The sequence below is a fragment of the Herpailurus yagouaroundi genome, unplaced genomic scaffold (genome assembly GCF_014898765.1).
Source record: "Herpailurus yagouaroundi ecotype Mexico unplaced genomic scaffold, PumYag 100, whole genome shotgun sequence".
NCBI classification, from domain to species: Eukaryota; Metazoa; Chordata; class Mammalia; order Carnivora; family Felidae; genus Herpailurus; species Herpailurus yagouaroundi.
This window is the reverse complement of record NW_024412391.1, coordinates 15988418-16002855: the sequence shown is the minus strand read 5'-3', so window position 1 is coordinate 16002855 and position 14438 is coordinate 15988418. Positions and strand designations below refer to the sequence as shown.

General features: G+C 40.6%; 1 protein-coding gene across 1 annotated transcript in view; it reads right to left on the bottom strand.

Moving 5' to 3' along the window:
* COPG2 (coat protein complex I subunit gamma 2) overlaps nt 1–14438 on the bottom strand; it is a 116174-nt gene that overhangs the window by 101297 nt on the left and 439 nt on the right. The window contains exons 2-4 of the mRNA XM_040471944.1: nt 13548–13600; nt 12661–12741; nt 8900–8971 (exon numbers count right to left, since the gene is read on the bottom strand). Coding sequence (XP_040327878.1) covers nt 8900–8971; nt 12661–12741; nt 13548–13600 — 206 coding nt within the window. The remainder of the gene's footprint in view (nt 1–8899; nt 8972–12660; nt 12742–13547; nt 13601–14438) is intronic.

Here is a 14438-nt window from a genome sequence, read left to right as displayed (position 1 = left end):
CCTTTGTAACTAGAGAACACGGTCTGTACAATTTCATTCCTTTAAAATGTGTTGCGTCTTGCTTTATGGCTCAGTATATAGTTGTTTTTTTTAAAGATTTTATTTTTAAGTAATCTTTGCACACAACGTAGGGCTTGAACCCACAACCCCGAGATTAAGAATCACGTGCTCCACCAACTGAGCCAGTCAGGTGCCCCTACAATCAATTTTTACAAATGTTCTTTGTGTTTTGCATTTACATTTAACGTGGATTTGGGTCTACATGTATCATCTTATGATATGATTTATGTTTGTCCTTCTTGATCCATCTTTCTTTCTTTCTTTTTTCCCTCCTTCTTATGGCTGGATTTTTCAGCATTCTTTTTTTTTTTTTTTTCCCCCACACAATTAATTCGGAAAAGAAAAACAATTAATAGAGAAAAATCAATGAAACAAAAAGCTGGTTGTATGAAGAGATCAATGAAGTTTATAAAGCTCTAGACAAACTTCCCAGGAATAAAAGAGAAGATACAATTTACCAGTATCAGAATGAAAGAGAAGACATTACTTCTGATCCTACAAACACTACAAAAATAAAGGAATATCATGAATAATTTTAGGGAAACAAAGTTCAATAATTTCAATGAAATGAACAAATTCCTTGAAAGACACAAACTACGAGAGCTCACTGAAGAGGATAAATAATTTGAACAGATAGCACCAAATCTATTCTTTTTAATGGGGTTAATTGTCAAAAGCCTTCTCCTAAAGAAGACAGCTTTACTAGTGAACTCCATCAAACACTTCAGGAAAAATTAATAATGATTCTACAAAAACTCTTCCAAAAAACAGAAGAGGAAGAAACACTTCCCAATTCATTTTCTGGGGCCAGCATTATTCCAATGCGAAATCCAGACAAAAATATTATAAGAAAAACCTGCAGATCAATATATTTCATGACTACAGACTCAAAAATGCTTCACATAGTTTAACAAACAGAAACCAAAGATTTTATGTTTTCCAGAAAAATAAATAAGTGCATCTCACCATATTAACATATTGAAAAAGAAAAGGCATGATAATCTAGTGGGTGTAGAAAAAGCAGTTGACAAAATTCAATACCCATTCACAAAAAAGAAATCTCTCAGCAAACTAGGAATAGAATGGAACTTCCTCAACCTGATAAAGGGCATCTATGACAAACTTAAGAGCTAATACCATACTTGGTGTCACACTTGGTGGTGAAAGACTAAATGCTTTGTCCCTAAGATCGGGAACAAAGCAAGGACGTCCCCAACCGTCACTTGTATTTACCCTGTACGATAGTACAAGAGGACAGTAGGGTAAGACAAGCAAATAAAGAGCATGCGGATTGAAAAGGAAAAAATAAATTCTCAGGAGTCTTCCAAAATACTCCTAGAACTAATAAATGAATTTAACAAGATCACAGGAAACAGGTCAATATGCAAACAATTAATTCATTTATAAACTACAAGCAATATGGACACAATAGTATTTTAAAAGTCTTAACTAGGGTTAAATTTCACCAAGCACATATAGGACTCGTACTCTAAAATCTACAATACTGCTGACAGGAATTAAAGAGACCTGAGCAAGGAGAGACAAATACTGTGTTTGTGTAGCCAAAAAACACAATAATGTTACAATGTCAGTTCTCCTCAAATTGATCTTCAGATTCAATGTAATCCCTATCACAGTTCCAGCAGATTTTACATATATGTTACAATGTCAGTTCTCCTCAAATTGATGTTCAGATTCAATGTAATCCCTATCACAGTTCCAGCAGATTTTAAATAATAGAAACGGAAGCTGATTCTAAAATTCATATGGAAAGGCAAAGAACCTAGAAGAGCCAAAACTTGTGAAAAAGGAAAAGAAAAAAAGGAAAATGTGGACTACTTGCTTTAAAACTTACTATAAAGGTATAGTAATCAAGACAGTATGGTACTAGAATACAAATAAACACATGAATAAACACAATGAAACAAGATAGAATGTTCCAGTGTGCCAATGTAACTCAATCATTATCTCCTCCTTCTTCCATTTTGACATGCAACCATTTCAGTACCATTTGTCCAGACAAGAAAGTTAAGAGGAAAAGGAGGAGGTGGTGAAAGGAGGTAGGGGAGGGAGGTGAAAAGAAATCCAACCCTTACTTTATATCATATATAGAAATTAATTCAAAATGGATCAAAATGCCTAGAAAAAAGGCATAGGAGAAAATCTTTGGGACATTGGGTTAGGCAAAGATTTCTATCATACACATCAGAAGCATAATTCACAACAGAAAAAAAAAACTGATAAACCGGAATTCATCAAAATTTAAAACTTCTCTTTGAAAGACTATGGAATGAAAAAAACAAGCCACAGACTGGGAGAAAATATTTAGGAAACATATCTGATAAAGGACTTGTATCCAGAATATACAAAGACCTCTCAAAACTCAAAAATAAGATAATATACAATCAAATTATTAAAAATGGACAAAAGATATAAACAGATCCTTCAGTACGGAAGATATACACAAAGCAAAAAAAGCACACGAAAAGATGTTTCACATTATTAGTCATTAGGAATATGCAAATTAAAACTACAAAGAGATACCACAGCATACCTATTAGGATGGCTAAAATTAAAAAGAAATCAATTTTAAAAAGCAAAAAAAGACAACACTAAGGGTTAGCCAGAATTCAGAGTCACTAGAACTTTCTAACAGTGACAGCAGAAACGGAAGAGGGATTGGCAACTTCTTACAAAGTTAAACATGCCTACACCTGTCATCTGTGACCGAGCAACCCCAGTCCTAGGAACTGACCCAAGAAAAATACAAACTTACGTTTAAAAAATTTATACACGAATGTTTACAGCAACGTTATTCGCAACCACTGAAACCTGGTAGTAAACCAAATATCCTTCAAATGGCAAACAGTAGACAAGCTGAGTGAAATAAACAGAAGTGACCTACTGATACAAACAACAGATAAACCTCAAATGCGATATGCTAAGTGACTCAACAGGCTTCATTCATATGAATTCATATCATTGTTATGACTTCCCAGACAGGAAAAACTATGCAGAAAGAAAAAAGATGAGTGGTTGCCTGGGAGAGAGGATGGGAGGAACAGATCACATGTAGAGGCATGAGGGAACTTTTTGGAGTGATGGAAACATTCTAAATCTTGACTGCAATGGTGATGATACTACTGTATGCATTTGTCAAAATTCATAAAACTATACTCTGTAAAGGGTGAATCTATGAAAATTTTACTTTTTTTTTTTTTTAATGGAGAAGACAACGGTATAAATGAATGAAAACGCCAGCCACACACTGGGAGGAAATATTTACAAAACACCTCTCTGATAAAGGTCTTGTATCCAGAAAATATAAAGAAAGCTTACAACTCAATAAGAAGACAAACGACATGATTTCTTTTTATTTATTTATTTATTTATTTATTTATTTTTTTTTTTAATTTTTTTTTCAACGTTTATTTATTTTTGGGACAGAGAGACACAGAGCATGAACGGGGGAGGTGCAGAGAGAGAGGGAGACACAGAATCGGAAACAGGCTCCAGGCTCTGAGCCATCAGCCCAGAGCCCGACGCGGGGCTCGAACTCACGGACCGCGAGATCGTGACCTGGCTGAAGTCGGACGCTTAACCGACTGCGCCACCCAGGTGCCCCCATGATTTCTTTTTAAAGAGTAAAAGATTTGAACAGACACTTCTTCACCAAAGAAGATACACAGAAAGCAAATAAGCATACATCTGCTTAATGCAGTTGTCATTAAGGAAATGCAAATCCAACAATGTCACTTCTGGGTGTCAAGCAAAGAAAAGGACAGTAGGTCCACACAAAGACTTGTACTTGAATATTTACTTTTAGTGGCTTTGTTCATAATATCCATAAAATGGAAACAACCCAAATATCCATTTACCTGTGCATGGATAAGGAAACAAGACCACCACCATACGGTGAAATACTACTCAGTAGTAAAAGTGAAAAACCACCAACACACACAAAAACTTGAGTCAATCTCAAAGGCCATAAACTAAGAGAAAGAAACAAGACATAAAAGTCATAAAAAGGCTATATGTTATACGATTAAATTTAAATGAAATTCTAGAAAATTCTAGAAAATGCGACCATGTTGTCAGAAAGTAGATCGCTGACTTCTTAGATGCTAGGGGTCGAGGAAGGACACAGACAACTAAGCGATGTGGGGGCACATTCTGGGGTGATGGAGGTTTCTGTATCGTGACTGTGGAGATGATTCCATGACTCCACACACTGGTCAGAACTCACTGACCTGTACACTAAAAATTGGTGAATTTTTTTTTTTTTTTTTTACTTTTTAAAGTTTATTTATTTTGAGAGAGAGAGAGAGAGAATGAGTGGGGTGGGGTGGAGAAAGAGAAAGAGAAAGAGGGAGAGAGAATTCCAAGCAGGCTCTGCACTGTCAGCACAGAGCCCGATGCGGAGCTCGAACTCGTGAACCGCGAGATCATGACCTGAGTTGAAATCAAGAATCGAACGCTTAACCAACTGAGCCACCCACATGCCCTGGCGAATTTTATAATATGTAAGTTATACTCAGTAAAGCTGTATTTAAAATACTAAAATAAGAGGGGCGCCTGGGTGGCGCAGTCGGTTAAGCGTCTGACTTCAGCCAGGTCACGATCTCGCGGTCCGTGAGTTCGAGCCCCGCGTCAGGCTCTGGGCTGATGGCTCAGAGCCTGGAGCCTGTTTCCGATTCTGTGTCTCCCTCTCTCTCTGCCCCTCCCCCGTTCATGCTCTGTCTCTCTCTGTCCCAAAAATAAATAAAAACGTTGAAAAAGAAAAAAAAAATTTTTAAATACTAAAATAAGAAACATTTCCTATAAGTCAATAAGGGGACTATAAATACGCAAAGAATATGAATAGGCAATTCACAGAGGAGGAAAGTACAATGGCCACTAAACATAGGAAGAGTCTCAATTTCAGCAATGATCATGAAAATGCAAATTAAAACCACAAACAGATGTCATTTCACATTCTTCTGAATATCAAATATTTAGATCTGATAATAAAGTGTCAGGAACAGGTTTAAGGATTTGAAGCAATGTCTATGTAAATTATTCATACAAGATCAGTTTAAAGATCAATTTGATAAGATCAAATAACTAGCATTATCTTAGAAATGCCAGTTGTAGGTATCTCCCCCGGAAAAATTCTAAGTGCACAAGACATGTACATAAACATTATGTATAATATCATTTGGAATAGCAAAAAGGGGGAAGCAACTATTATCTACCAAGGGGAGAATGAATAAATAAATAGAAATACTGTATATTAACACACTGGGATTACACGCAGCAGTGAAAATAAATAAAGTAGATGTATGTGTAGCACGAAGGTAGATCTCAAAACTATTAATTTTGAAAACAGCAATAATGGGGCGCCTGGGTGGCGCAGTCGGTTAAGCGTCCGACTTCAGCCAGGTCACAATCTCGCGGTCCGTGAGTTCGAGCCCCGCGTCAGGCTCTGGGCTGATGGCTCAGAGCCTGGAGCCTGTTTCCGATTCTGTGTCTCCCTCTCTCTCTGCCCCTCCCCCGTTCATGCTCTGTCTCTCTCTGTCCCAAAAATAAACGTTGAAAAAAAAATTAAAAAAAAAAAAAAGAAAACAGCAATAATAATATGATCACTTATATTTTTAAACACACAAAAATATTAAGTATAGATTATGCATACAAACAAACGTATGTACTACATATATACAAACATTGATAGGAAGTTACCAATCTCAAGAGAGTAATGACCCTCTGGCAAAGGAAGGCTGGAAAACGAAGAAGCCCCACATGCTGCCAGCAAATTCTCCACCTCTCCTTCCTCCCCCCAAAAAACCTCAATCCCACGTCCTGCCTAAGGGACCATCAAAATGAATCACAGCATGCTATACGTTGTTAGTTACCTCAGTCACTACAAAAAACCTAAAATATCCTGGCCACTATTTGTCACCTGGAAACTTATCCCCGTGCAGCTGGGAACAGCGCCTAATGGGACTCTGTCTTCCATCCTTCTCAAATCCCAAACTCCATCAGGCTCTCTGGCACTTTCATCATCACTTATATCCTTAACTCTTCTCTGAACACCCCCATCTTGCCTCTAACTGGAAGCTGGCTCCTCCCTAAGAATCCCCTGCAGCCCTCCCAAATAGCAGCTGGTGTCTCTCCTTTAACCCTCATCCACCAGACCTACAGGTGGGGAAGCTCACCGCCTGTTGAAATCTCACCTGTCACCACTCCTGGTTGCCTAAATAGACCTCCGGGTACTTGCCTTATTTAAAAAAAAATATTAGTACCATGTTCGCCACCACAATCTCCAATATCAGCCCAGTAATAATCGCAGGTGACTTTAATATCCATACAGACAATACTTCTAAAGCTAACTACTCGGTAGAATTGGCCTCGTCTCCGCCGATCCTTCCTTCTTTTTGCAATCACCCACTTCCACTGTTGCCCCCACCAGTAGAACAGTATCCCCCCTCATCATTTCATTTCTAAGCAACTTACTCCCCAGCCACCGCTCTGGACTCCAACAACCCTTTCACTTCCTCATGACCTACGATCCATCGATCCGATCAACTTCTCACTGTTCCAGTCAGCCCGTGTCCTTGCTTCGTAACCAGATCCCACAGTTAATAGTTCAATTACTCAACTTCCTTGCTCTTCCCCCCGTTTACTAACCTGGCAAAAACCCTAACCCTGATTGAATCCAATCTCCAACTGCTCTATGCCACATCCTGAAGCGTGCAGCCGGAGAAAAACACTCACTGTGCCACCAAGTAATACATTCAATTCATGACCACTAACTCGAAGGGGCCATTCATACTCTCCAACAACCTGCATTTCCCCATTCCATTTCCTAGAAAATTATTTCATGCCTTCTTTTTTTTTAGAGAGAGAGAGAGAGAGAGAGAGAGAGAGAATCCCAAGCAGGCTCTGCACCATCAGCACAGAGCCCCAAGCGGGGCTCGATTTCCTGACAGCAAGATCATGCCCTGAGGCGAAATCAAGAGTCGGACACTTAACAGACTGAGCCACCCAGGGGCCCGGATGCCTTCTTTGCTTAATACAACCTCCGTGCCAGAGGCTTCCAGTTTGTCCTCCTTCTGTTTCTTCCCTGCCCTGCACCTTCTTCTCTGCTCTATGTCCAGCTCTCCCTCCCAACTGCCAGCCCTCTGAGCAAATTCACCACTAGACACTTGCACGACAAATTCACAGAGCCACGAAGAGGCAGCAGCCTTCCACAATTGTTACACCAGTCCCTCTCCACGACCCTCCTCCGGCAGCCTGAAATGCCGAGCTTTCTAGTCTAACTCCACTACTACATAATTCTACGGTAATCATGACGGTTCTGCTTCCCTGATTGAATTCGCCCCAAATTTCTGGTATAGGAAGTGATTACAGGGAAACAGGACCTTAACAATAGAAATCTGAAATTGCTTCTCTGATTTGATCAAAGGCATGAATGGCCCCATTTCCAGTTGTAAAGGGGATACTCATAGTCCAGGGCATGCAGGGGCCAAAGTACTTAAATCATCACCTGGAGAAGCAGATTCAAGGACCTATAGAAGACAAGGCTTGGGTAACCCAGTAGTGGCTGCCATGGAATGTATTGTAAACATGGGTTCTGTAAACAATGGGTTAGTTGCTTCTAAGGACGCCGGAGAACTTGGTCAAAGAAATGAGTCCAGAGTTTTAAATTCACTGCTCAAAGTCTAGGTGAGGGACTAGAAATCTTCTAGAATGCCTTGATAGAAAGCCTGTGTCATGTGGACACAGGGCCAAGAATTCTGAAAAGCAAATCCTCTGTGTGGCCGAGTTATAATGCAAAATCAATACCCACCCTGCAGGGAATCTTAGGTTAAAGGGAAGATTTTGATCAGGAAGGAGTGGGACCCTGGGAACTGGGATGGGGACATACGGGCAGATTCTGAGAAAGCTGAGCCTAAACTCCCCAGGCCTCCTGTGCAAGTAGCAGCTCTTTATTCTGTCTGAGGAAAGGAGTCTCCCTTTGCCTGAAGAGTGTGTAACAGCCTCAACTGAGACAGCTGCCTGACAAGGGACTGCTGATGTTCGTAAGGAGTCACCTCCTCCTGAAACTTACCATTACCCAGACACTTAACCACACTCACATCCTACAAGTTTCTGGGGGTTGGGGACAAAACGTGGCCTGGAAAGATATGCAAAACATACCAAAACACTGCAAGATTGGGACAGTTTATGTCACCAGAAGGGTGGGAAATAGATCTCCCCAGACTCCCTTCTCTGCAGGTTCTGAGCTAGAGCCGGGCAAAAGAGAAATACGCACCACATTTAGAAGACGGAAGCAAAGCTGTGGCCATCATGCTCTGGGAGTCGGGGTGGCTTACGGCAGAAACACAAATGCCGAGGTGCCGGGAGCTTTGCTTTGTCCTTTCTCTTCTTTTTCCCTCCCCATGTCCTCTTCCCCACTGTGCATCCGGCTCATCTTCTTACCTGCCCGACCCGCTGACCAACGGCAACCCCAGGCTCACCAGAAACTTGACTATGAACTTAGAGAGGTGGTAGCTATGTCCACTGACTTCCACACCAGTCCACTTTCGCCGTGGCGTGCCACAAGCTGGATGGGAATGGCTTTTATGACTGTATGACAGATGCGGGGTGGGGGAGGGGACGGCTTTATGCTATATTCTATCCATCTCTCATACTCACATGGCCGTTAATGAACATTGAAAAATTTGATGAAGATAAATGATGTTTAAGTAATGCTAAATATTGCAAGCAGCCTTTCCCAATTCAGAACGTTCGGAGCTCCCCCAGGAAAAAGAATAAAAGGAGTTTTTCCAGCCGAAAAGAACAAAATAAAAAGACTTACATCGTTGGATTGAAACAACCGAGTCATTGCAAAGAAGGCTTCTGTGGCTTCCATAGTTCCAAAGTGCTCACCCTAAGGAAAATTTAAAACAATTTCTTAAACTTAAATAAAGCATGCCAAGGATTTTCTCTTTATTTCTCTTTATTTCTGCAAAAGTCTCTCAGAACTCGGGGAAGAAAATCTCTTTGTAAACATTCTGCCTCTACGCTGTTTTTCTGACTTTCAATTTATAAACGTGCATGGCCATTTTGTCCACTCCTTATTTAAAATAATTTAGTATCACAAGCCATGCTATAAAAGTTCTGGAATAGCAGTCTCTAACCTTTTAGCAGGAACTATTTTAATTTCCCTAGAGAACTGCAATTTACAAGGAGGTAGAAAATAATAGCAAATTGAGTTTCTAATCAGAATGGCATGTTATTACTACACCACCTACAAGCAGAGATCACACCTTTTCCATTTCCATAATCCAATGCCCAGGCACAAAGCCTGACATAAGAGCATAATAAATGTTAAATTGTAAAGAACTACATATTAGGAATCCTAGAAAACATGGCAAAAAGGGACCAACTGAAAGGGCAGGAACCAGATTAGTTATATGAAAGTAAGCCTTTGGATGATGCTTTGCATCAGAACTTTACTGCGCTTCATAAATCATCTGAGGAGCTTTGCCAAAATGCAGAATCTGATTCAGTGGCTCTGGGTGAAGCCTGAAATTTTGCATTTCTAACTAGCTCCCGGTGATGCAAATGCTGCTGGCCTGGGAACAACATTTTTTTTAAGGCACAAGATGCTAGATAACCTGTTTCACTCACAGTCAAAAATTCCAGATTACAGACCGCCTAAAATATGACCATTTCAATATTTAATTTCATTAAAAGCAATCCTATATAAGGCATTAGGCTCAATCACTTCAATCTATTTGTCACTTACAAGAATAAGAGTTTATAAGAATAAACAGATTCTGATGAAAAACTTTAAAAGTTTAGGATGAAGGACAAAGTATAAGAATTTACAATCATTTATTTTTATTTATTTTTTAAATGTTTATTTTTGAGAGAGAGAGAAACAGAGCACAAAGGGAGGAGGGGCAGAGAGAGAGGGAGGCTGGAACCTGCTTCTAAAATCCGAAGCAGGTTCCAGCCTCTGAGCTGTCAGCACAGAACCTGATGTGGGGCTCAAACCTATGAACCACAAGATCATGACCTGAGCCAAACTGGGACACTCAGCCACCCAGGTGCCCCTACAATCATTTAAATCACAGTACCCAACTTGCTCACCAACAACAGATTTCCCCCTCTTTCTTTCATAAATATGTAGGGAATACACACAAGTCCATGCACTTTTCGGTCCTATCAACAGGCCCTAAGTCCCTACTTTTTGACTTGAAATTTAGAATATATGAATAGGCCAACTGCGGTAGAAATTTAGAAGTATTTTTCCATAAAGCATTACCAACAACTAGACAAAAGATTAAACTAAGCTTCCCAAACCTGTTTCCGTAGTTGACTGTGTTTATCATATTATACTGGTAACTTCCTTATCAACATAATTAAATGTTTCAACAAGAGTTGCTCAGCAAAGAGGCATTGGCCAATATAAAGGTATATGCTACTTGGGGCACCTGGGTGGCTCAGTCGGTTAAGCATCCTGCTTCGGCTCAGGTCATGATCTTGCCGTTTGTGAGTTCAAGCCCTATGTGGGCTCTGTGCTGACAGCTGAGAGCCTGGAACCTGCTTCGGATTCCGTCTCCCTCTCTCTCTGCTCCTCCCCCACTCGTGCTCTGTCTCTCTCTCTCTCCCTCTCTCTCTCTCCCTCTCTCTCTCTCAAAAATAAATAAACATTAAAAGATAAATAAGGGGCGCCTGGGTGGCGCAGTCGGTTAAGCGTCCGACTTTAGCCAGGTCGCGATCTCGCGGTCCGTGAGTTCGAGCCCCGCGTCGGGCTCTGGGCTGATGGCTCGGAGCCTGGAGCCTGTTTCCGATTCTGTGTCTCCCTCTCTCTCTGCCCCTCGCCCGTTCATGCTCTGTCTCTCTCTGTCCCAAAAATAAATAAACGTTCAAAAATAAATAAATAAATAAAAAAAATAAAAGATAAATAAAAAATTTAAAAAAGTATATGCTACTCTGCACCAACTTCACCTACTGGAAACTCTGCTTATAGGGGCGCGTGGGTGGCTCAGTCGGTTAAGCATCCGACTTCAACTCAGGTCATGAATTCAAGTTCATGGGTTCAAGCCCGCATCAGGCTCTGTGCTGACAGCTGGGAGCCTGGAGCCTGCTTCAGATTCTGTGTCTCACTCTCTCTGTCCCTCCCCAGCTCACACTCTGTCAAAAATAAATAAACTTTAAAAAAAAAAAAAGAAAGAAAGAAACTCTGCTTATATAATGGATTTAGTCAAGGACACAATGTGTGCTACAAAAAATTAAATCAGGGGCGCCTGGGTGGCTCAGTTGGTTGAGCGTCCGACTGGTCACGATCTTGCGGTCCGTGAGTTCGAGCCCCGTGTCAGGCTCTGGGCTGATGGCCCAGAGCCTGGAGCCTGCTTCCGATTCTGTGTCTCCCTCTCTCTCTGCACCTCCCCCGTTCATGCTCTGTCTCTCTCTGTCTCAAAAATAAATAAATGTTAAAAAAAAAAAAAATTAAAAAAAAATTAAATCAAACAGACTTTGCTTTAAATGTTTCTAATATGGTACCACGGAGGGATAGGATGTTTGTGTAGGAATGTATTTTATGGAAAAGTATGCACTCGATGCTCAGTCTCCATATGCAAATTACAAATCATTAAGTCTCTGAATGAGGCCTTCAGTCATGAAATACAGTAAAAGTAAAAGATATTCTCATGGAATTCAAATTGGAAACCATAGTCTTCTTACCACCATATGTAAACCACTGGAAGTCTGTGAGTGTGTGTGTGTGTGTGTGTGTGTGTGTGTGTGTGAATCTAAGAAACAAAATCACATTTTCTAAGCTCCTAGACGTTTCATGACACTTTTTTAGTCTGAAGCAAAACAAACCAAAGCACAAGAAAAAACAAAATAACAATAACAGCAAACAGAATCTATGTTCCATCACAGCAAATACTTTTGTTGGTTTTCTCTGTTACATCCCCAGTGCCTAAAGCAGCATAGGAGTCAGCGGGTGTATTACAAATATTTGCTGAATGACCGAATGAAAACTATTCCTGAATGTATGTGTCCAGGCTACGCTCTACACTCATTACCTCATTGAATCATTACAACTTTTACAGGTATTATCATAATCACCATTTATGGAAAAGGACATTAAGGCACGACATGGTTAAACTCAGAATCATTCTGCTTGCCGTGGTACAGTAGGGATCATAAATAAAATCTATTAAAATCAAAGCTTGAAAAACATCACTATTATATTCCTCCCCCTCAAAAAAAGGTAAAATATCTATTTGGAATTTGTTGAAGATTTTGTACTACATTTTGGGGGGGGACATAAAGACCTCTGAACAAATCTGAACAACACGCTTTAACATGAACTAATGCTTGTTAATTTCAAATTGATGTTGAGAATCTACCACGTGCTCGGCTGGTCTGGAACCTCATGAATAAAACAGAGGTATGTCATAATCCTTGTCCTCAAGAAGTTTTACATATCATTGCCTTAATCAAACACTGCAGACTTTTAAATTAAGTGAATTTTAAAAAATAAATAACGATACTTTCCAGAAAGTGCTTCACTGCATGTTATTCCAGGAAACAAATCTGAAGAAAATCAAAATAGTCTACCTGGTTCAGTAAGTAAAGGATCTTTGTAAGAATATGTAAACATCTTCTTGGATTGATGGGTGTTTCATTGAATATACGAGCCTATGGGGACAAAAAAGCATTGTTACACTAGTATATTTTCTATCACAGATTTCTATCACAGATTGCAAAAAATCAACTGTAATCAAACAGACATATTCTAATAAACATAAAATAAACATATTTTAATCACAATATCCAAATAATGTTGTTTACAGTTTTCAATTCATCATACTATATGATACATTATTAGATACGGCCTTGACTTTCTACCTACACTAACTCCTTCCCTTCGATCTAGTACGTCAATTCTATGCGCTTTACGTGTTAAGTAAGAATCACAGTATTTATCTACACCATTTGAAAACAATTAACGTCCACAACTTCCTTCAGTAACCTTACACTAAACACCTCTTTAGCATTGTATTTAGAATTATCACCATGTAGCAGAGTCTACATGTTTTTGCATTTCTAGAAATTCTAGACCTGCTTCTGATTAAGTAACCCCTCTTCCTTTTCCCTCAAGTCTATATTCTCTGAACACAGTTATTATATTCTTCAATTCTTATTTTTGATCATAGTATTCAAGCAGCTCTCTGCCCACCATCTAAAATGGAATAGAAAAGAAAGAACACAGGGTGCCAGCTCAGGTCATGATCTCAGGGTCTGTGAATCTGAGTCCCCCACGGGGTTCTCCGCTGTCAGCACAGAGCCCACTTCGGATTCTCTGTCCTCCTCTCTCTCTCTGCCCTTCCCCCACTTGTGCTCTCTCTATATATTATCTCTCCCTCAAAAATAAATCACTTAAAACACACACACACACACACACACACACACACACACACACACAATACAGTTCCAAGTCATACCTCCTGTAAGACAGCACTCTTCTCCAGATGCCGAAAAGGATTGGAGCCACTACCTATATCATAAACAAAAAATGTCTTTAACAGCTGTCCTAGACAAACTTATCTACAGAAGGGTATTGATTGCTTGGGGTATCTCACCTAAGTGAAGTGACCATTTGGATATCACAGTGACAACCATTACTATTATGCATATAAACTGAGTAAAATCATTTTGATCCTGGTACCAGCTGTCATTGCTATCCTTATAAGATCGCGTACTTCTGTTTTGCAGGAACTCTGCCCAAAACGAGTGTCTTCTTTCCCTGTCCTCTTTTTACGTGAATGTTACAAGTGTATGTCATGTGCACACAGCTAAGATTCAGGAGATTGTGGTAGGGCCCTTTGGATTTCCCTAAAGGCAAGCACTATCTTTGGTGTTTCCAACAATTTCTGCCAGGCAGAAAAGAGTTTAGCAAAGAATCCTGCAGAGCTGAAAGGGGCCGTGGAGATTTACTAACCCAAGCCTCGACCACACCACGGGAGAGCACCAAACATTGAGGGCTTTGGGTTTGGGGATTGGGGTTTTTTTTGTTGTTGTTGTTTTTAGGTGGCTTGACATCTTCCCCATTTGCTCTGGACCAAAGACGGGTTATCAAGAACTGACTTTTGGATGCCGGAGCATTAAGCGACCGATGTACCAGGGGGCAGTCTTAACCCCCCTGGGAAGACTGGAAGGTACAAGGCGCCTCCAAGTTCATACACACACAAGTCCCATCGAGCCCAGACCCACTCTGGGCCTCCCACTACCAGCGCCCCCCCGCCTCGCCCACGCGCGCGCCCACTCCCTCCGCCACGCGCCGTGGGCCCGCCTCCTCTGCGGGCAGCCCACCCCAGGCGAGCGCGGCGGAGGCG